This window comes from Medicago sativa, chromosome 6 (genome assembly GCF_051527215.1).
Source record: "Medicago sativa cultivar Bolivia chromosome 6, Bolivia_mono, whole genome shotgun sequence".
Taxonomy (NCBI): domain Eukaryota; kingdom Viridiplantae; phylum Streptophyta; class Magnoliopsida; order Fabales; family Fabaceae; genus Medicago; species Medicago sativa.
This window is the reverse complement of record NC_140754.1, coordinates 19920693-19942067: the sequence shown is the minus strand read 5'-3', so window position 1 is coordinate 19942067 and position 21375 is coordinate 19920693. Positions and strand designations below refer to the sequence as shown.

The 21375-nt window shown below is 32.7% G+C and overlaps 3 protein-coding genes across 3 annotated transcripts; all 3 read left to right on the top strand.

The window, feature by feature from the left end:
• The first annotated feature begins 9029 nt into the window (after nucleotides 1–9029).
• On the top strand, nucleotides 9030–11112 carry LOC146913539 (homeobox-leucine zipper protein ROC4-like). Its single transcript, XM_085720947.1, has 2 exons — nucleotides 9030–9158; nucleotides 10771–11112. The coding sequence occupies exons 1-2, from the start codon at nucleotides 9030–9032 to the stop codon at nucleotides 11110–11112; spliced, it is 471 nt and encodes a 156-aa protein (XP_085577073.1).
• A 5564-nt stretch (nucleotides 11113–16676) lies between these two features.
• LOC146913538 (methyl-CpG-binding domain-containing protein 4-like) lies at nucleotides 16677–18117 on the top strand. Its single transcript, XM_085720026.1, has 2 exons — nucleotides 16677–16782; nucleotides 17391–18117. The coding sequence occupies exons 1-2, from the start codon at nucleotides 16747–16749 to the stop codon at nucleotides 17877–17879; spliced, it is 525 nt and encodes a 174-aa protein (XP_085576152.1). The 5' UTR covers nucleotides 16677–16746; the 3' UTR covers nucleotides 17880–18117.
• A 423-nt stretch (nucleotides 18118–18540) lies between these two features.
• LOC146913537 (methyl-CpG-binding domain-containing protein 4-like) lies at nucleotides 18541–19975 on the top strand. The gene is made up of 2 exons (XM_085720025.1): nucleotides 18541–18661; nucleotides 19287–19975. The coding sequence occupies exons 1-2, from the start codon at nucleotides 18626–18628 to the stop codon at nucleotides 19773–19775; spliced, it is 525 nt and encodes a 174-aa protein (XP_085576151.1). The 5' UTR covers nucleotides 18541–18625; the 3' UTR covers nucleotides 19776–19975.
• Nucleotides 19976–21375: the final 1400 nt, after the last annotated feature.

The window sequence follows — 21375 nt, the reverse complement described above, 5'->3', positions numbered from 1 at the left end:
TCTAGATTCCTTAATCCCTCCACACAAAAACAAAAATAATAATTAAGGATTCAGTGGAAGAAGTTATACTTGTGGAAGCTTTAAAGAAGGGAATAAATTAAACCAACTGAGGTGGTATTGAAAGAGAATACAAAAGATATAATACAAGAGATATCAGTTTGAATGTACCTTTATTTGTCATTGAATTGAATTCAAATGAGTTACCTTTATTTGTTTTTATTTTTTAGTTTTGATATGGAATATACTATGGTATTTAATTATAATTTTGATTATTTGCCAACTCATTTTGAAGAGATATCGGTTTGAATGTACTCTCTTCAAATATTATGTTGAAGAATTAAACTCTTTGTTTATAATTATCCACTTGATTGTTTAATATGATTGAAAAGTAAAAATCTATTCATTTATTTAAATCATTTTATTTGATTCTTTAGGGATAGAAAAATCAATGTTACAAAATCTTTTTTCATCAACTAGGATCACGTTCAACCCTAAAATTATAGAGACAAATGAACTAAAGAAAATGTATTATTATTTTGGTAGAGAGAATTTTTTTGGTCACACTTTACTTTATGTCTTTCTTATGCTCCATATTTTGGTCACACTTTAACTTCAAAAGGTACCATATAGATTATGATATTAGATGAGTTCAGTTTTTATAATGAAAAACAATTCTACATTCAATCGAGGGAGTTGACACATATCTTATACCTCTTTAATTCCCGCGTTTGGGTTTGTTGGTTTCAATTAGGAACTTTGAGAATGAGGGATGGTTCTTTTCGAAAAATGGAAAATAATGATTTGGAAATCAGAATTACGGTAAAGTAAAAGGATATTAATTTAGAGTGTTTTAATTTGTGACCCTTGATCTCCAATAAAATAAAATTGAGGGAAGATATTAAAGAAAATTATTTTCTCATTTTTTCTCTCTTCATAGATAATTTTTTTCCGAGAAAAATTCTATCTCCAATATTTTTTTAGGGACTCTTTCCAATCTTAAATATAAATAAATTATTAATTTTTTTAATCTCAAATCAAATATAACTTACTTTGTCTCTATTTAACGTTGTTTATCCTATGTGGTATTGTAGAAATAATCAGATTCAATAATTCAAGACTTTTGTAACAAAAAAAAAAAACCCAAGACTTGCAAGAAATGCAATTATTGCTATGATCACAACTCAAGCTTCTCTATCTGGTAACCTTACAAAGCTAACAAATGGTCCAACTATCTTTGATTTTGTTATTTTGAAAGCTTTTAAAATGGATACTCATCATCAAAAAACACCAAAATTATTGAGGTTATTTGACAACCACCTATCCATAATTGGATAAAGTGCAACACTGATGGCATAACTTAAGGCAATCCAAGACCAAAAGCTTTTGTAGGCATCTACAAAAACAATAATGGAGAGAGTATTGGTTGTTTTGTTTCAAACCTTGCAAATTGTAATGCTCTGTTTGCTTAGATTATGGAAGTCATTCTTGCAATGGAATGTGCTTACCAAAAAAGTTGGCATAATATTTGGATTGAAAGTGATTAAAAAATGGTTACCTTAGCCATCAAGTAATTCAAATTGTTCCTTGGATATCAAAAATAGTTGGCTTAACTGTCTTACTCTATTGCAATTAATGAATTTCATGATGTCCTATATGTTCAGATAGGGAAACTGTTGCGCAGATAAGTTGGGTACTTTAGGCTTGTCTATAATTATTTTATTTGGTGGTCTTTCACACATGTTCAGATTAGTGAAGATTTAGTTAAGAATAGACTAGGTCTTCTATGTTATAGATTGTTATATTATTTATGAAACCCATAATAATAATTGATACAACTAAATTTTTGTATTTAGGTATTTTTATTTATAATTAAGATCTGAGAGAGTATTGAAATTAAGTAAAAATATAATAATTTTATTAAGAGTGGAAAATGAAAACATAGGTAATCATATCCATTTGATAAATGGATATATTGAATGGCTGATAAACCAAATCTAATATGAACTCTTACTGATTTCCCTTAAAAAAAATGAACTCTTACCAATTGGTTAATTTTTTAGGAATATATTAATATTTATAGTGTTTTTAACTTTTAGGCTTAATTGTACTTTTGTTAAATATTTTATTTATCACTTTCACAAAAATAATCATCTCTTTATAAAATTTAACATTTTTTATTTTAATAAATGATGATTTGTTGTTTCAATTTTAAATATGAAGATAAAATACCACATAACGCCGAAATTATGGATGAAAAGAAACAAAAACAATGATATTTAAAAAATCTGTTAATATGCAAAACCTGTTAAATAATTTTAAATAAAATGTATCCCGTGCTTGGCACGGGGCGTTACACTAGTTACGAGACATCTTTCTTTCTAAAGCTTGTATGGTCAAGCAAATTGTAACAGCCCGATTTTCGCTAGTTTTATTTTATTATTTATTTATGTGTGTTATATGTGCTCTTATGTGATTATTTGCCTCTGTGTGTATTTTTGGTTGGGAATCGTAGAATTCGGTGTTAGAAGGGTATTTTAGTCATTTTGGACTTAGGGGCATTTTGGTCATTTTGAGGGCAGTGGCAATTTTGTAATTTTGCAGAAAGTTATTTTTTTAGTGTTTAGTGGAAGTTATTATTTTACCAAGTTACTAGAGAGGGTGTAGTAATTATTTTAATTACCGTTAAGTGACTGTTAGTGTTATATTTTACCGGTAGGTGAGTAGTAACATTTTTAAGGTTGAATTAGAAATGGGTTAGGCCCATTAAGGTTTGTGAGATAAGCCCATTAAGTGAGCCTTTATAAGCTAATGTTAGTGAGAAGAGATAGGGTTACAACATTTTCATTTCATTTTTCATTTGAGAAGATAAGAGATAGAGGCTAGAGAGAAGAACAAGTGCAAGGGTTAGAGGCAAGAGGGATTCATCATCTAGGAGCTAAATTGAAGCTTGGGTTAGAGAATCTTGGTGCTAGAGGTAAGAGGGTTAGATTTCAACCATAATTCACATCTTTTTCTCTTTACCCATTTTTGTGAAATTGTTGAATTGAACCTAATTGCTTTCAAATTCGTCTTCATGTTTTGATGCAATGTTTGAGTATGTAATTTGAATGTTAATTGAGTTGTTGATGATGAAATTACATGCTTAAGTTGTGGTTATATGTATACTTTGCATTTTTGCCCAAAAATGGTGATATGAGATGTTGTTGTGATGAATTGTTGGTGAATTCATGATGTTTAGCTGCTGTTGTTGTTGATAGATGTTGTTGTTGATGATTAAAACATTGGGTAATCATAATTGGAGAGTTTGACATGACTTTGTGTTGTTTTGTTTGAAGTTTGATGAAAATGGGTCAAATGGTGATTTTTGTTAGGAGAATGTTTTGGGGCAAATTTTATATGGAATTGGGTGTCTTTTCATGTTTAGAAATGTTTAAACAAACTTTGGGATCAAATTTGAGCTTTGGGAAGTCAAAATTGGGGTTTTGGGGTGAAAAAGTGAGTTTTTCTCGTAACAGGACTGTCCCAACTCGCCACAGAGAGTGGGAGGCGAGTTGGAGGCGAGCAGGAGGTGCTTTCGGTGATGCTTACTCGCCTCGCGAGTAGATTTACTCGCCACGGCGAGCTGCACAGTGGTAGCATCCCCTGTTTCGCATTCTTGCGTCTTTTTCCCTCGTTTCTGTTTTGAATTGGTTTTCGGTGTAAACATGAAAGTTGTAGATAATTTTGTTAGCTTTCCAATGGCTTTGGTTTGACTTGAAAATGATTCTTGGTTTTTGAGTTATGAGGCAAATACTCCAAGGTGGTCTTGGTGAAATTTTACGAAAAATCCGCATAACTATTTCTAAGTCGACCCAAACCTTATGGATTGTTTCCAAACTTTCAAACTTATATTTTATGAGTTCAATTAAGGTGTTTAGTAGTATTTAAACTATGATGTGAGGGATTTAACTTGTTTTACTTAGAAAATGGAAAATTTCTTGAAAAGTGTTTCGGTGAGACGAACTTTGTGATTTTTATGAATTCATCGTATTTGGCCGATGAAATGCTTATGTAATCTCTACTGCACATATGTGTGACTTGAGAGGATACATGGCATAGGCAATTGAACTCGTTTACTTGGTTTTGGCTTAGGTGCTCAATTATTTTCAATATTGTGGTTTTTGAGACGAACATGATTGAAAATGATCATTGAAGGCCAATTGCTTATGAACCCTCTATGATTAGATTGATATGATTATGAGATGATGTATGAATGGTTGTTAGGTGATTAATATGATGTTTGTGATCAAATGTTGTAATTATTCTTTTATTTGGAATGTAAGGAACTATGTGGAGATATGAACTATATGATATAGTTGAATGATGATTATAGCCGTTGACTTATAGCCGTTGATTATAGCCGTTGAATTGTTGTGAACATATGCATAGTGAATTGAGTCATATGTTCATGCATCATATGTCGTGTCGGATGTTATATCCATATTGCCGTTGACTATAGCCGTTGATAATGATGTTTTTGTTGCATCATGGGTGACGACCTTGAGGAGAATTGGTACCACATGCATCTATATGAGTCTAGAGCCATTGCATACTTGTTGGTGAATTGAAATGCATTTGAGTTGATGATTGAATTTGTTAATTGTTGATTAAGATGGTTGATTTTGTGATGTGTGTATGTTACACTTGTGGGTATGAATTTGAGATGTTGATATTGAATGATGTGAATGTTAAGAATACTTGTGAATACGTGTATGGTTTGTTATCCATCGTTCTTAAATGTATCTTTCATTCTCAAAGTTTCTTGATTAATTTTAAGTGGATTATGATGATGTAATGCTAACCCTCAGTGGTTTACCACCTACCTTTCCGTATGGACGGGTAGATGGAGTGCAGGATGCTTAGTTGTGCTTGTTATACCGAGGAGTGGAGTTCCTCTTTTTCATGCAAGTGTCTAGATTAGGGCTCTGATCTAGGATAGTCTTTGCATGTTGTTTATTTGACTTTGTATTTTGGAGTTGTTGAGATATTCTGTTATTTGAGATTTGAAGGATACAGTTGTATTTAGTTTGAAGATCCAGATATGTTTATGAATTATATGTCGTTCCGCTGCTATGTTGTGTAACATGATATTTATGCATGTATGATTTGTGGTTTATTCGAAGACGTAGCATCTATTTCTAGAATATGTTAGTATATTCGCGCGTTTTACCACTTATTAGAAATAGGGTGTTACAAGTTGGTATAACACCCTATTTCTAATAAGCGGTAAAACGCGCGAATATACTAACATATTCTAGAAATAGATGCTACGTCTTCGAATAAACCACAAATCATACATGCATAAATATCATGCTACACAACATAGCAGCGGAACGACATATAATTCATAAACATATCTGGATCTTCAAACTAAATACAACTGTATCCTTCAAATCTCAAATAACAGAATATCTCAACAACTCCAAAATACAAAGTCAAATAAACAACATGCAAAGACTATCCTAGATCAGAGCCCTAATCTAGACACTTGCATGAAAAAGAGGAACTCCACTCCTCGGCATCAACAAGCACAACTAAGCATCCTGCACTCCACCTACCCGTCCATACGGAAAGGTAGGTGGTAAACCACTGAGGGTTAGCATTACATCATCATAATCCACTTAAAATTAATCAAGAAACTTTGAGAATGAAAGATACATTTAAGAACGATGGATAACAAACCATACACGTATTCACAAGTATTCTTAACATTCACATCATTCAATATCAACATCTCAAATTCATACCCACAAGTGTAACATACACACATCACAAAATCAACCATCTTAATCAACAATTAACAAATTCAATCATCAACTCAAATGCATTTCAATTCACCAACAAGTATGCAATGGCTCTAGACTCATCTAGATGCATGTGGTACCAATTCTCCTCAAGGTCGTCACCCATGATGCAACAAAAACATCATTATCAACGGCTATAGTCAACGGCAATATGGATATAACATCCGACACGACATATGATGCATGAACATATGACTCAATTCACTATGCATATGTTCACAACAATTCAACGGCTATAATCAACGGCTATAAGTCAACGGCTATAATCATCATTCAACTATATCATATAGTTCATATCTCCACATAGTTCCTTACATTCCAAATAAAAGAATAATTACAACATATGATCACAAACATCATATTAATCACCTAACAACCATTCATACATCATCTCATAATCATATCAATCTAATCATAGAGGGTTCATAAGCAATTGGCCTTCAATGATCATTTTCAATCAAGTTCGTCTCAAAAATCACAATATTGAAAATAATTGAGCACCTAAGCCAAAACCAAGTAAACGAGTTCAATTGCCTATGCCATGTATCCTCTCAAGTCACACATATGTGCAGTAGAGATTACATAAGCATTTCATCGGCCAAATACGATGAATTCATAAAAATCACAAAGTTCGTCTCACCGAAACACTTTTCAAGAAATTTTCCATTTTCTAAGTATAACAAGTTAAATCCCTCACATCATAGTTTAAATACTACTAAACACCTTAATTGAACTCATAAAATATAAGTTTGAAAGTTTGGAAACAATCCATAAGGTTTGGGTCGACTTAGAAATAGTTATGCGGATTTTTCGTAAAATTTCACCAAGACCACCTTGGAGTATTTGCCTCATAACTCAAAAACCAAGAATCATTTTCAAGTCAAACCAAAGCCATTGGAAAGCTAACAAAATTATCTACAACTTTCATGTTTACACCGAAAACCAATTCAAAACAGAAACGAGGGAAAAAGACGCAAGAATGCGAAACAGGGGATGCTGCCACTGTGCAGCTCGCCGTGGCGAGTAAATCTACTCGCGAGGCGAGTAAGCATCACCGAAAGCACCTCCTGCTCGCCTCCAACTCGCCTCCCACTCGCTGTGGCGAGTTGGGACAGTCCTGTTACGAGAAAAACTCACTTTTTCACCCCAAAACCCCAATTTTGACTTCCCAAAGCTCAAATTTGATCCCAAAGTTTGTTTAAACATTTCTAAACATGAAAAGACACCCAATTCCATATAAAATTTGCCCCAAAACATTCTCCTAACAAAAATCACCATTTGACCCATTTTCATCAAACTTCAAACAAAACAACACAAAGTCATGTCAAACTCTCCAATTATGATTACCCAATGTTTTAATCATCAACAACAACATCTATCAACAACAACAGCAGCTAAACATCATGAATTCACCAACAATTCATCTCAACAACATCTCATATCACCATTTTTGGGCAAAAATGCAAAGTATACATATAACCACAACTTAAGCATGTAATTTCATCATCAACAACTCAATTAACATTCAAATTACATACTCAAACATTGCATCAAAACATGAACACGAATTTGAAAGCAATTAGGTTCAATTCAACAATTTCACAAAAACGGGTAAAGAGAAAAAGATGTGAATTATGGTTGAAATCTAACCCTCTTACCTCTAGCACCAAGATTATCTAACCCAAGCTTCAATTTAGCTCCTAGATGATGAATCCCTCTTGCCTCTAACCCTTGCACTTGTTCTTCTCTCTAGCCTCTATCTCTTATCTTCTCAAATGAAAAATGAAATGAAAATGTTGTAACCCTATCTCTTCTCACTAACATTAGTTTATAAAGGCTCACTTAATGGGCTTATCTCACAAACCTTAATGGGCCTAACCCATTTCTAATTCAACCTTAAAAATGTTACTACTCACCTACCGGTAAAATATAACACTAACAGTCACTTAACGGTAATTAAAATAATTACTACACCCTCTCTAGTAACTTGGTAAAATAATAACTTCCACTAAACACTAAAAAAATAACTTTCTGCAAAATTACAAAATTGCCACTGCCCTCAAAATGACCAAAATGCCCCTAAGTCCAAAATGACTAAAATACCCTTCTAACACCGAATTCTACGATTCCCAACCAAAAATACACACAGAGGCAAATAATCACATAAGAGCACATATAACACACATAAATAAATAATAAAATAAAACTAGCGAAAATCGGGCTGTTACACAAATCCCTAACCCTAATTTTAACCTAGCTTTTTCCCTCCCATTCCAACGCAATTAATTCACACCTTTGACTTCCTCATCCCTTTAACACGCAATAAATTCATTTAATTTCAAATTTTTTGTCATTCATTAAATGGTTTAAGGCAATTCATTTCAAATTTGAATGGCAGTTCAGCACCAACAAACAAAGTTAATACAAACAAGCTTGATTTAGAAATATTGAGTGCATTTCTTAATCAGCCGATCTGAATTTCTTCTATTGCATTTAATTCACACCTTTGACTTCCTCATCCTTTTAACACGCAATTGATTCACTCTTGCGCATGATTAAAACTCCCTATGCAGATTAAAGCTCAAGGGCAATTGATTCACTCCTACGCCATTAGTTATCAGAATCATTTGACTTTTTTCCAAACAAAATCCTCACAAAGCATAAAACTATATCTCTTCCTACCATAAATATGCGGCGTAGGCTTAAAATCATTTTATTGTCGATAAATCACGCGCCATTGATTCATTCCTGCGCCCTTAGTTATCAGAATCATTTGACTTTTTTCCAAACAAAATCAACACAAAGCATAAAGCTCAATATCTTCTGACCATATATATGCGGCCTAGCAAGTAAATAAAAATTCAGCCTCTTGATTCAGGTGATACGGTTATTTTTTCTCACAAATATACGACTTAAAAAAAATTCAATCTCTTCCATTATTCTATCATTGATTCTGGCAATGGAAGGTCGTGGTATTGAAACTCTGCTGTCCTATCACTGCTTGACAGGTGATACAGTTATTTTTTCTCACAATGACGACGTTTGTTTTCATTATATTTAACAGCGTCTGTCTTTTTTTGTTAGGTTGTTGACATGTTCCGTGTTACGTGTTGATTTATGAAGGAGAAGTTGCGAAGATGATGGATATCAGAACTACTTCTATCAAGTTGGTGGATGATTGCGGAAATGGCTGGATTGCGTGTTGATTTTTGGCTCTACTCCATATCAACACGCCATGATTGTGGGCAGTGGAAGCGTTTTGTGGATGCTCGCAGGCTTCGTGAAGGGGTTAAGATCAGACTTGGTGTGCCAATGGTTGGAGAGAATGATACAATCTATTTAACTGTCATTGCTGGTTAGGATTGGAGGTTGCGGATGGTTTATTGATGGAATTTGCCAGTTTATTTTAATGTTTTTCCTTGCTGTTTTTTTTTCCTTTGCGTACCCTTTTTATGGAGTGTCGTGTGCTTCATATTTTATGCTTTCTTTTTGTTTTGTCGATCAAAAACTATGATGCTTCAGTTCTTGACTATCATTGTAATGAAGCATCATTTTGCCTTATTATGGACACTATTTTAATTTAAGCAGACCTTTTCAGATTTTACCATGCATTCTCAATGTCATTATAAATATTACGAACAAAACTTTTTCCCATCAGTAGTAACTGATTAATACAGATAAAAGATATTCTTAACATATTCAGTAAAGGCACAATTTCATTAATGTTTTAGGGTCAATGGAGCAAATGATGACATTATAACTGTTTTGTAAATTGAGTAAATGGAGGAAATGCACTATTTAATTTATTTTTTTAGGGTCAATGGAGCAAATGATGACATTATTAATGTTTTGTAAAGTATAATAATTAGCAAATGATGGCGGTAATAATTGTGCAATAATTCTCCAACCGTAAGAGATATTTTGATTGACATTATAACACCTTTTCATCTCTATTTAATCATATTAATAAGGTCATCATTTGCTAAAAATTTTGAATGAAAATTTCAATTCTTAAACCATTGTGGGTTTACTGCCCCTTTCAGCTGCTGAAAAATAAATTTATTGATTTACTGATCCAAAATTTTCGAGATACAACTCCCAACAAATTGTTTCTATTTTAATTTTGGAGTGTTATTAATTGGAGCAATTAATTTTTCATTAGGTTATCGTTTGAAATAATTCTCCCATCATAAGAAATATTTTGATTGACACTATAACACTTTTTCATTTGTAATTTTAGTCTATGAAATTATAGGTCTGACATTTACTGTCGTGGAAATAAAAATCTGTATGCCATCATATTAATAAGTCAACATCTTTTTTAATATTTAAATGAATATTACACATTAAACCATTGATCATTTGACCCTCCTTTTAAATGATGACATCATAACTATTTTGTAAATGAAGTAAATGGAGGAAATGCACTATTTAATTTATTTTTTTAGGGTCATTGGAGCAAAATTCGATTATAAATTTTGTACTCTCTATGTTTTAGGGTCAATGGAGCAAAATTCGATTATAATTTTTTTAGGGTCAATGGAGCTTGGAATGTATCATAAATTTTGTACTCTATGTTTTACGACTTATTGTTATATTTATTAATTATGACTTATTCTACTATAGCATAACATTGGCTTAGGTGAAATTGTGAATTTCTACATGAAAATAAGACCCGTGCATCAGCACGGGTCATAGTTCTAGTAACAAAGTTAAACTCGATTAAATTGATTTCATTTAATTTTTTACTCTTCAACTAACCTAACAGTAAAACTCACACACTAAATATTAAGAACAAGGGTATTGCAAATTTATGCGCTCTACATTAAATATTTCTTCAATCTTTTATCATTTGAGCTGAAATTACGATACATAACCAAATTAAACTCGATTAAATTGATCTCATTTTTTTTTCCATCTTATCCAGCCACTCATCCCTGGAAGAGAGAAGAATGTTGTGATTCTTCAAGAAAATTTCACATCACCTGTTGGATCATATATTATATATGCTCCAAGTGATGTTAAATCAATGAATGTTTCAACAAAAATACACATTCTCCCTTTAGGTTTTGTTGTGTATTCAACTGAAAAGCTAAATGAAAATTCAAGAGCTGGCACTTTGTTGATTCGATCTTGCCAAACTTTAGCTTCTAGTGAAGATGGAACTATGATAACAACTGTGGAAGCTGTGGCTAATCTCAGCAACCTCTTGACCAATATTCTTGTGAAAGTCAAGGATGAACTTAGGAAATCAAACTATTCAAAGTAGTTGATCCTTTTGTTGTTTGGTTTTATTTTGCATGATTATAAGTTGCTTGACATTAAAGCTTTAAAATACTTTATTGTTGTTGTTTTTAATAAATTGGATTCTTGTGGTACTAATTTCTCTATCTAGATTAAATATGTTTGGTCACAAATTATTTATGTTTTACTTTTGATCATTAATTTGACTTCATTTTGAAAATCAATTCTTGCAGGAAAAAAACTTATATTTCCTTCCCAAGCTGCGTGATATCTATAAATATTCTTTTTCTTATATTTATTAGATTTAAGTTAAAATTCTCTTATACAAATATCTTTCATTGATAAAAAAAATTTAGTACTCTCCTTTTCACTCTTTTTATTTCGCCAATACTCGTAAATTATGAACGTGTTTCTATGAAATGTTGGTGTGGATGAAAAATATATAATTAGATGTTTGTGAATTGAAAATGTAATAAACCCTACAAAATATATCAAATAAAATATAAATTTATATCTTTATTAATGACACCAATAATATAAGAGTAATGATATTTGTACCACTGTTTGGTGACAACTTTTGTGACAACTTTCTTTTTCTCTCTTCTTATTGTCGAAAAGTTTTTGTCATAATTCTTTTGAAAAGTTATTGACTATGAATTTTTTTGCAATGAATGTCATTGATAACAAGCTAAACAATGTGTACAAACAATTTAAATCGAACCAGAAATTCACATGAATAGTGTTAAAGCAATCAAATATTATTGCACTCAATAATCCACAAATCCACAAACTATTTCAAACCAAACCTAATATTTAGCAAGAAATCACTACCACAAGAAACTAACAAATTTGAGATATGATTATCACAAATTAATTTCTTAGGTGCAAGGTCACTGAATTAAAAACGAATTGATCTTAACAAAGACCGACGAAAATTAGGTTTTAGAAAAATCACAATCACAAGGTAATTATACTAATCATATATCAACATAGATTCCCTTTTTTCGTTTTTGCTAAGGTATATCCTCTATTCGTAGATTTGTAGAAGAAAACGTCTCTTCCATGATAACACCTGAATGCTACGAAGATTGAGACGAATGTCAAGAACTTTGAATAGATTCAAAGCAATTTCAGATGAACAATGAATTGATTTAAAAGAACATTGATACGATTCAATAACCAAGATTCAGATTATCGAAAGATCGGATGAAAGTTTTTATATTTAATTTCTCTCAAAGATTGGATAAAAATTTGCTAGGGACAAAGATATTTAATCCTAAAGAGTTATGATGAGTAAAACTGCAAGTGCACGATTTACCGAAGTAGTAATAAAAGATATCGTTCCGACAGGGAGTTATGAATTCAATTAACTTTCAATAAGGATTAGAGAAGAGTTTAAAAGGTAGAAAGTTTGGATTTTTAATGAAAAGAAAATAATAAAAATAAAAGAGCCTTGGGATTATTGGTTTATCATAACAACGAATCCTTCACAAACAAACCCTAAACTTCTAATTTTATATTCGATCTATTTTCTAAAGACAAGTTTCTATTTAGCATATCAAAGCTTCTCTCGAAGTCAGTGAGTGTATTCCTCCAAAAACCACACCTATTCTCATAGGTGATTGCCTTTGGAACCCTTGAAGATTGAAACTTTATGTGTATCAAGGTTTGCTAGACTATTCTCATGTTTCGCAATCCTTGTCTAAATTCACTTGTTCGAATATCAAAGCTCCGCGTTCGCTTTATGAATTGATATTTGAGATAATGAATTAACAATTATCAAACCCTTCGCGTTCGCTTCCACAGTTTGATAATGGTTAATTCATGTTAAAGCGGTGAATTTAGATTAGAAAGTAGATTTATATAAAATTAGGATTTATGGTTTGGTTTGATTAGGATTGCGTCATTAGACTTATCCAACAATCCTAAGACAAGAAGAGTCTACTCACTAACGTTCATTATAGACATAGAAGAGAGGAAGAAGAAGAAGAATATAAAATTAAGTAAAATAAAGTGAACTTTTATTCCAAGAACAAAAGATGAATATTTGTGATGGAGAGATACTCTATTTATAGCTTTACAATTGACTTAAAATCTAAGCAACTACAAGGGCATTCCGGTAAAACTAAAACAGAGTAACTTGGGCTTCAAGCAAAAGCAGCAAAAGTTGTCCTGAGACCGTGCCACCCTTAGCACGGGCCGTGCCACCCTTAGCACGGGCCGTGCCAAGCTTCTGACTTGGGGGCTTTATATTTTTGTTCCGAATCTTTTGTATTTTTGCTCCAAATCAGCTCCAGACTCCTTTCTTTTGCTCCAAGACACCTTCCATCATATATTCGTTCCTGAAATATAAAATATGCAATTGAAGTAAAATAGTTCAAAAAGGAAATAATATTTAAATAAAATAAAACTAAATCTAAATAAAACGAAACTAAATAATGCATAAAAATAGACTAAATTATGACTCATCAAGTTACACTCTCCTCTTTTATGTGTAAAACGCCAAACAACCAAGAACGATAGAAATAAACATCTTTTATGTTCGGTGGTATCTTCTTCGAACTCTTTATGTTCGGTGGTATCTTCTTCGAACTCTAAACTGTAACATCCCAGACTGCTTACAGGATTGCCGACTAACCCCACAAACCAACACGAGTCTTTTCAACATGCTTTGTCCTCACTCACATGCTTACCGGGAAACTTCCCGGTAGGTCACCCATCCTAGTACTACTCCAAGCCAAGCACGCTTAACTATGGAGTTCCTATGGATTGAGCTCCCGAAAAGAAGATGCATCTTGTTGATATGGGTAGTACCTAACAATTCTTATAAGCCTTCCTTCAACCATGTAGTCCCATACCTACACGGCCTCCGGATCCCTCTCATTCCGATGTGATTCGGTTCCTCCTATCAACGTGGGGTCATCCTGTAACAGCCCGGTGGTCCGACTCATCCCGCTTAAGTCCGGGGCCGGCCTGGCTCCGCCACTGTTACTGGGCCACGTTGTGGGTGTTACATAAACACTGTCTCGGTTAGAGCGGGAGACAATGTTACTAACTATTATTGTTACTAACTATTTTCAACACTCGATTCCTCTTTTTTATATTTTTTATTTTAGGGTTTTGTCATCCCTTAATTTTCAACTATTTTTCTTGATCCATTCTTGCTAACTCATCTAGGATGATGTTCTTTTTTCGTTTTAGGGTTTATAGTTACTTGTTTATTGAATCGGAGGGATTTAGATCCTCTAATTATAGGACCTTTTGAATTTAATTCCGAACCCTAGGCGCGTAAGAATTTTTTTTTTTGTGCAAATTTGTCTTTCACCTGGATCTTGTGAGAAACTAGAAAAGATTATGTGTTAATTTTCATAATCAATGTTGAATTGGATGAAAGTTTATAGAATCAATGTTGAATTGAATGAAAGCTTATAGATTTGTCTTTCACCATAGATTTGTCTTTCATAACAAGAAGAAAAAATGCAAGATTATAGAATCAATGCTGAATTGAATGGAAAGTTTTCATATTTGTTGTGAAATTGTTTCTATTCCAACCATTTGATTTTTCTGGATTTCAAAATTGTACAAGTGAAAAAGGGTTTTTTTGCACGTCCGAATTATTCGTACATCGGGACAAATCAGAGGGCTTTGAAAAGCGCAGGAGTTGGAAGAGGAACTACCATGTTTAAGTGACCTGACTAGATAGACTGTGATACCATATTAGGATTTTTATATTAAGTCTAACTCATCCCAAACCGGCTTATAAGGTGTAGTGTGTCATTCTCAAAGCCTTCTTCCACTTCACCCCACACACCTTTCGCTCCCCTAAAGTACCCCCCCTCCCCCGTAGGAAGTTCCGTTGGATCTTCACTAACCTCCTCTACACTTCCGAAATTCATAAGGGTAACCCTCCCACCAAAACTAACATATTTGTTACCCCAATTTATGAACCTCGTATCCACTTTTTCCACCAAAGGATCCTACGTTGAGAATTTCCTCGCATTAGCATCCACCGGTAACCCCAAATAATTAAAGGGTGTCCCTCCTCTCTTACAATTGATGAAATTACACACAATGTACATAAACTCACAATCTATATTAACACCTATCAAAAAACTTTTAAAAAAGTTTACCTGCAAACCGGATGCCATCTCAAAGCCTCTAAGCAAAGCCTTCAAGGTCTATAAGTTCTCTATCGTTGACTCTCTGACACAAAAGGGTATCATCCGTACATTATAAATGAAAAATCTCCATCTCATCTCTACCAACTTTAAAGCCTCTAAATAGGTTTAACGCCACCGCCACATTAACCCACTAAAACCTTCGACAACCAAGAGGAATAAGAACGGTGATAAGGGACCATCTTGTTTTAAACCTCTTTGGATACTCACATCCTCCGTAGGGCTCCCATTGAATAAATTTGGCAGGCTTCCCCCCTCCCCCCACCCCCGACACACACACACACGCCTTCATCCAACCAATCCACTTTGAACAAAAACCAACTTTAACCAACATACACTCCAAAAAAACCCCAATCCACGGAATCATACGCCCTTTCAAAATCCACTTTAAAGATCAAACATTCTTTCCTCAATTTCTTAGCTAAGTCCACCACCTCGTTTATTACCATCACCCCATCCACAAGATTCCTTCCTTACAAAAAAGCCGATTGAGACGTGGATATGGTCGAATTCAACACTATAGCAAGATGTGCCTCCAACACCTTTGAGATAAGCTTGTAAACGCATCCCAAAAGAGATATAGGGTGGTTGTTCTTCAAAGCAAAAGGTTCATCTACTTTGGGAATCAAAACTACAAAACAGGACAAAAAAACTCCTAGGCAACACCGAGTTCCCATGAAATTGATCAAACATAATCCTTACCTCATCCTTCATAAGATAACAAAACTCCTTAATGAAAGAAATATTAAAACCATCCGGCTCCAGACTTTTATTCCCATCACTTTCTTTCACTACTTTCTCAATTTTGATTAAAGAGAATGGCAACACCAATCTATTCTTCTCTTCCCCGGATAGTCTTTTAAATGGGATCCCATCCAACCTTGGGCGGTCCCGATCCTACCACCGCCTTAAAAAAATAATGCCTTCAAAAATAATCCACCGCCGCCTCCCTCACCTCAAAAGGCTTTTGGACCCAAACTCCTCCCACTTTAAGGGCCTTTATGTGATTCCTCTTTGCTCTTCCTTTAATACAATGATAAAAAAAAATTGGGTGTTAGCATCCCCTTCCTTCATCCATCAATTATATCTTGAGCGTTGCAAAGTGTATTGACCCGATTTTAGGATTTTATTTATTTAATTGTTTGGTGTGTTATATTTGTTGATTATTTGGATATTAGAGATATTAAGGTTATTTTGGTACTTTTGGGCATGGAGAGTTAATTTATGAGAATTGGTAGTAATTTAGGATAATTAATAGAATAGTCGTGTATGAGTAATATTGAGGATTTAATGAAGTAATTTTGTAGTAAAATTTTAATGATATGAGAAAGTTTGTAGGCCCATCAAGATGAGGGAAACCAAGCCCATTTATTCAGACTATATATATGGATAGCACTTGTCAGAAATTAGGGTTCAATTCATTTCACAAACTTTATAAAAGGTGGCAAGTGAGAGAATAGAGTGATTTGTTTGCTGAATCAATGTCGGGCTCCAAAGCTTCAACTTCTTCAAGCAAGGTACTGTTACTAACTATTATTTTCAACACTCGATTCCTTTTTTTTTTTTAAGGGTTTTGTCATCCCTTAATTTTCAACTATTTTTCTTGATCTATTCTTCTTAAGTCTTCTAGGATGATGTTCTTATTTAGTTTTAAGGTTTATAGTTACTTGTTAATTGAATCGGAGGGATTTAGATCCTGTAATTATAGGTGCTTTTAAATTTAATTCCGAACCCTAGGGTTATAAGGAAAAAAAAAGTTTTTTTTTTGTGTGCAAATTTGTCTTTCACCCGGATCTTGTGAGAAATTAGAAAAGATTATGTCTTAATTTTTATAATCAATGTTGAATTGAATGAAAGTTTATAGAATCGATGTCGAATTGAATGAAAGCTTGTAGATTTGTCTTTCATAACAAGAAGAAAAATGCAAGCTTATAGAAAAAATGTTGAATTGAAATTGTTTCTCCTCCAACCTTTGATTTGTCTGGATTTCAAAATTTTATGAGTAAAAAAAGGTTTTTTTGCACGTCCGGATTATCAATTTTATGGATTATTAAGTCTTTATTGGGTTTAATCTAAGAGCTGAACTTTTGCTGCTTTATAAACTGATGGTGAATTATTGTGACAGCGACAGGTGATCACCCAGAATGATATATATACGGCACAATGCAAACTTTGCTTGAAATTTAGAGTGATTGATACACAGAAGGAGTTTGAGGAGATCACTCATAAAATCAAACAAGAGCCTTTTGATTGTAGCAAAAAGGCTAATCTTAGTTGTGATGATCCTGCTGATATCGAATATGATTCTTCTCAGACATGGGTCAAATACAAGCCTAACAATCCAAAGACACCAGAAGGTTTCAAGAGAACCTTGGTGCTTAGAAATGATTACTCAAAATTGGACACTTACTACATCACACCTACAGGTGAAAAACTGAGATCCCGCAATGAGATAGCAGCATACCTTGAAGATCATCCAGAACTAAATGGTGTATCTGCTTCGGACTTTGATTTTTCATCCCCAAAGGTTATGCAAGAAAATATCCTAGAATTTTTTGAGCAACAGAAGGATTGTGCAATCAAAAAAACTAAGATAGCTAAAGCTGAAGTTTGAGAAATGTCATCATAAGGTTGTTGCATGATGTTGTTGTTGATGTTGTTGTTGTTGATGTTCTTGTTGTTGTTGTTGTAATATATTATTTCTAGATATTGTGTTTGGGAACGCCAATTCAGTGGTATTGAAACAAATTTAACTTTTGTTCTGGTGGTTCATCGTAATTGTAAGCTAAATAGATATTTGCAGCCTCTTTATGTTGTAACCTAAAATACATGTTGTACTCTATATTCATAAAAAAAAGTTAAACAAGTTGGTTTGTGGGTAAATTTTATACTTTTTATTGTTATAGGTTAATAGCAGGTATGACCAGTTAATAGAATTCGATTGTGACACATCATTGAATGAATTTTCCTCATACCACAACGTAACGACCCAATTTTAGGATTTTATTTATTTAAATGTTTGGTGTGTTATATTTGTTGATTATTTGGATGTTAGAGATATTAAGGGTATTTTGGTACTTTGGAGTATGGAAAATTAATTTATGAGAATTGGTAGTAACTTGGGATAATTAATAGAATGGTCGTGTATGAGTAATATTGAGGGTTTTAATGAAGTAATTTTGTAGTAACATTTTAATGAGATGGGAAAGTTACTAGGCCCATTAAGATGAGAGAAACCTAGCCCATTTAGTCAGACTATATATGGATAACACTAGTGAAAATTAGGGTTCAACATTCATTTCACAAAAACTTCACAAAAGGTGGCTGGTGAGAAAATAGAGAGATTTGTTTGCTGAATCAATGTCGGGCTCCAAAACTCCAACTTCCTCTAGCAAGGTACTATTACTAACTATTATTTTCAACACTCGATTCATCTTTTTTTTTTTTAGGGTTTTGTCATCCCTTAATTTTCAACTATTTTTCTTTAATTTTCTTGACCCTTACTTGTTAACTCTTCAGGGAAGATGTTCTTTTTTCGTTTTATTGTTTATAGTTACTTGTTAATTGAATTGGAGGGATTTAGATCCTTTAATTATAAGTGCTTTTGAATTTAATTCCAAACCTAGGGCATAAGAAAAAAAAAGTTTTTTTTTTGTGTGCTGATTTGTCTTTCACCTAATCTTGTGAGAAATTAGAAAAGATTATGTGTTAATATTGATAATAAATGTTGAATCAATGTTGAATTGAATGGAAGTTTATAGAATCAATGTTGAATTGAATGAAAGCTTATAGATTTGTCTTTCACCATAGATTTGTCTTTCATAACAAGAAGAAAAAATGCAAGCTTATAGAATTAATGTTGAATTGAATGAAAGTTTTTATATTTGTTGTGAAATTGTTTCTCCTCCAACCTTTGATTTGTCTGGATTATCAATAGTATGGATTATTAAGTCATTATTGGGTTTAATCTAAGAGCTAAACTTATGCTGCTTTATAAACTAATGGTGAATTATTGATACAGCGACATGTGATCAACCTGAAGGATATATATACGGCACAATGCGAACTTTGCAAGAAATTTAGAGTGATTGATACACAGGAGGAGTTTGAGGAGATCACTCATAAATTCAAACAAGAGCCTTTTGATTGTAGCAAAAAGGCTAATCTTAGCTGTGATGATCCTGCTGATATCGAATACGATTCTTCTCGGATATGGGTCAAATACAAGCCTAACAATCCAAAGACACCAAAAGGTTTCAAGAGAACCTTGTTGCTTAGAAATGATTATTCTAAATTGGACTCTTACTACATCACACCTACAGGTGAAGTACTGAGATCCCGCAATGAGATAGCATCATATCTTGAAGATCATCCACAACCAAGTGGTGTATCTGCTTCGGATTTTGATTTTTCATCCCCAAAGGTTATACAAGAGACCATCCCAGAATTTATTGAGCAACAAAAGGATTCTGCAAACAAAAAAGCTAAGATAGCTAAAGATGAAGTTTGAGAAATGTCATCATAAGGTTGTTGCATGTTGTTGTTGTTGAAGTTGTTGAAGTTGTTCTTGTTGTAATATATTATTTCTAGATATTGTGTTTGGGAACGCCAATTCAGTGGTATTGAAACAAATTTAACCTTTGTTTTGGTGGTTCATTGTAATTGTAACCTAAACAGATATTTGCAGGCTCTTTATGTTGTAACCTAAAATACATGGTGTATTGTATCTTTATAAAATAAAATAAAAGTTAAATAAGTTGGTTTGTGGGTCAATTTTATACTTTTTATTGTTATAGGTAAATAGCAGGTATGACCGGTTAATAGAACTCGATTATGACACATTATTGAATCAATTTGCCTCACAGCACAACAGTCTTCTTTTTCTTCTAAACTGAATTGCTATAATTATAGTAATGATATGAGAATATTCTCTGAGGTGTTTATGAAATATATGTCGTTCTCTGACGTGATGAATTTTCATGATTTTATTATTTAATGCATACATTATAATTTACTTTTGGCTGATTTTCTATTTTTTATCCAAAAGAGAAGGGAAAATATTATTATTTTATTAAGCACTAAACCATAAATTTTCCCCGATGAAGATTTCCCTTTGAAATTGCAAATCTAGGCAGTCATACTAACACTCATATCATAACTTTTTTTTTCTTTCTTTTTTCTGATTTTGTCTTAACAACGGTAACATGGCTGGCATGTGTGAAACAAAGGAAAAAAAGAAAAAGAAAAAGAAAAAATAAATCTGAAATTTTATATCAAAAATTATTAGTTATTATTTTAATTGGTCTTTTTGTTTTTTGTAATAATTTTGAAGAGTTTACTATGATTGTAAAAATTAATAATTGTTTTGGATTCTATTTTTTTCTAAGTTTGACGATTCCTATGGTCTTCCCTTCTAATTCTTTTGGCTGTTGAATTATTTCCTATTATTGGTTTATTACCTAAGGATGCATCTTTCTATAATTTTTTTTGTGAATAGACACGTTTGCACTTTGCATTACGCTCCTATTTCCGCCCTACCGCACTTTGTTTTTTTTTTTTTTTTTAAAAAATTCTAATTTTTTGAAAGTTTATATATTTTTTAATGAAAGTTCTATTTTTGGTGAAATAAAGTTTAATTTATGTACATTCCTTTAAAAAAAAAGTTTAATTTATGTACATGGTAATTTTACAAAATTTTATATATGTATGGCAAATTGGTCAAGGTTCGTTGCTTGACTTTTTGTGTATAGAAGGTTTTTTATTGAGCGTGGAGAATTTGCTGTGAAGGTTCTTTGATGAAAATTAATCGTTGTTAACTCTGGTAAAACATTCGTACATAAAACATGACGACGATAAAAACTTGTATTTTTAACTCATCAATTAATGTGATACCACGTGATTGAAAACATGTAAAAACTTTTTGACATTGACATTGTAAATAAATTTGATTTTAATACATTGTCTAGAAATTTTTTTGTTGTATGTCGATCATAATCAAATGTGCTTGTGATTTTGAATAACTAGGAAAGTTTTATATATGAATTTTTTGTTGTATGTCAATCATAATCAAGTGTTCTCTGATATGTCTGGTGAGGAACTGATGTAGGAAA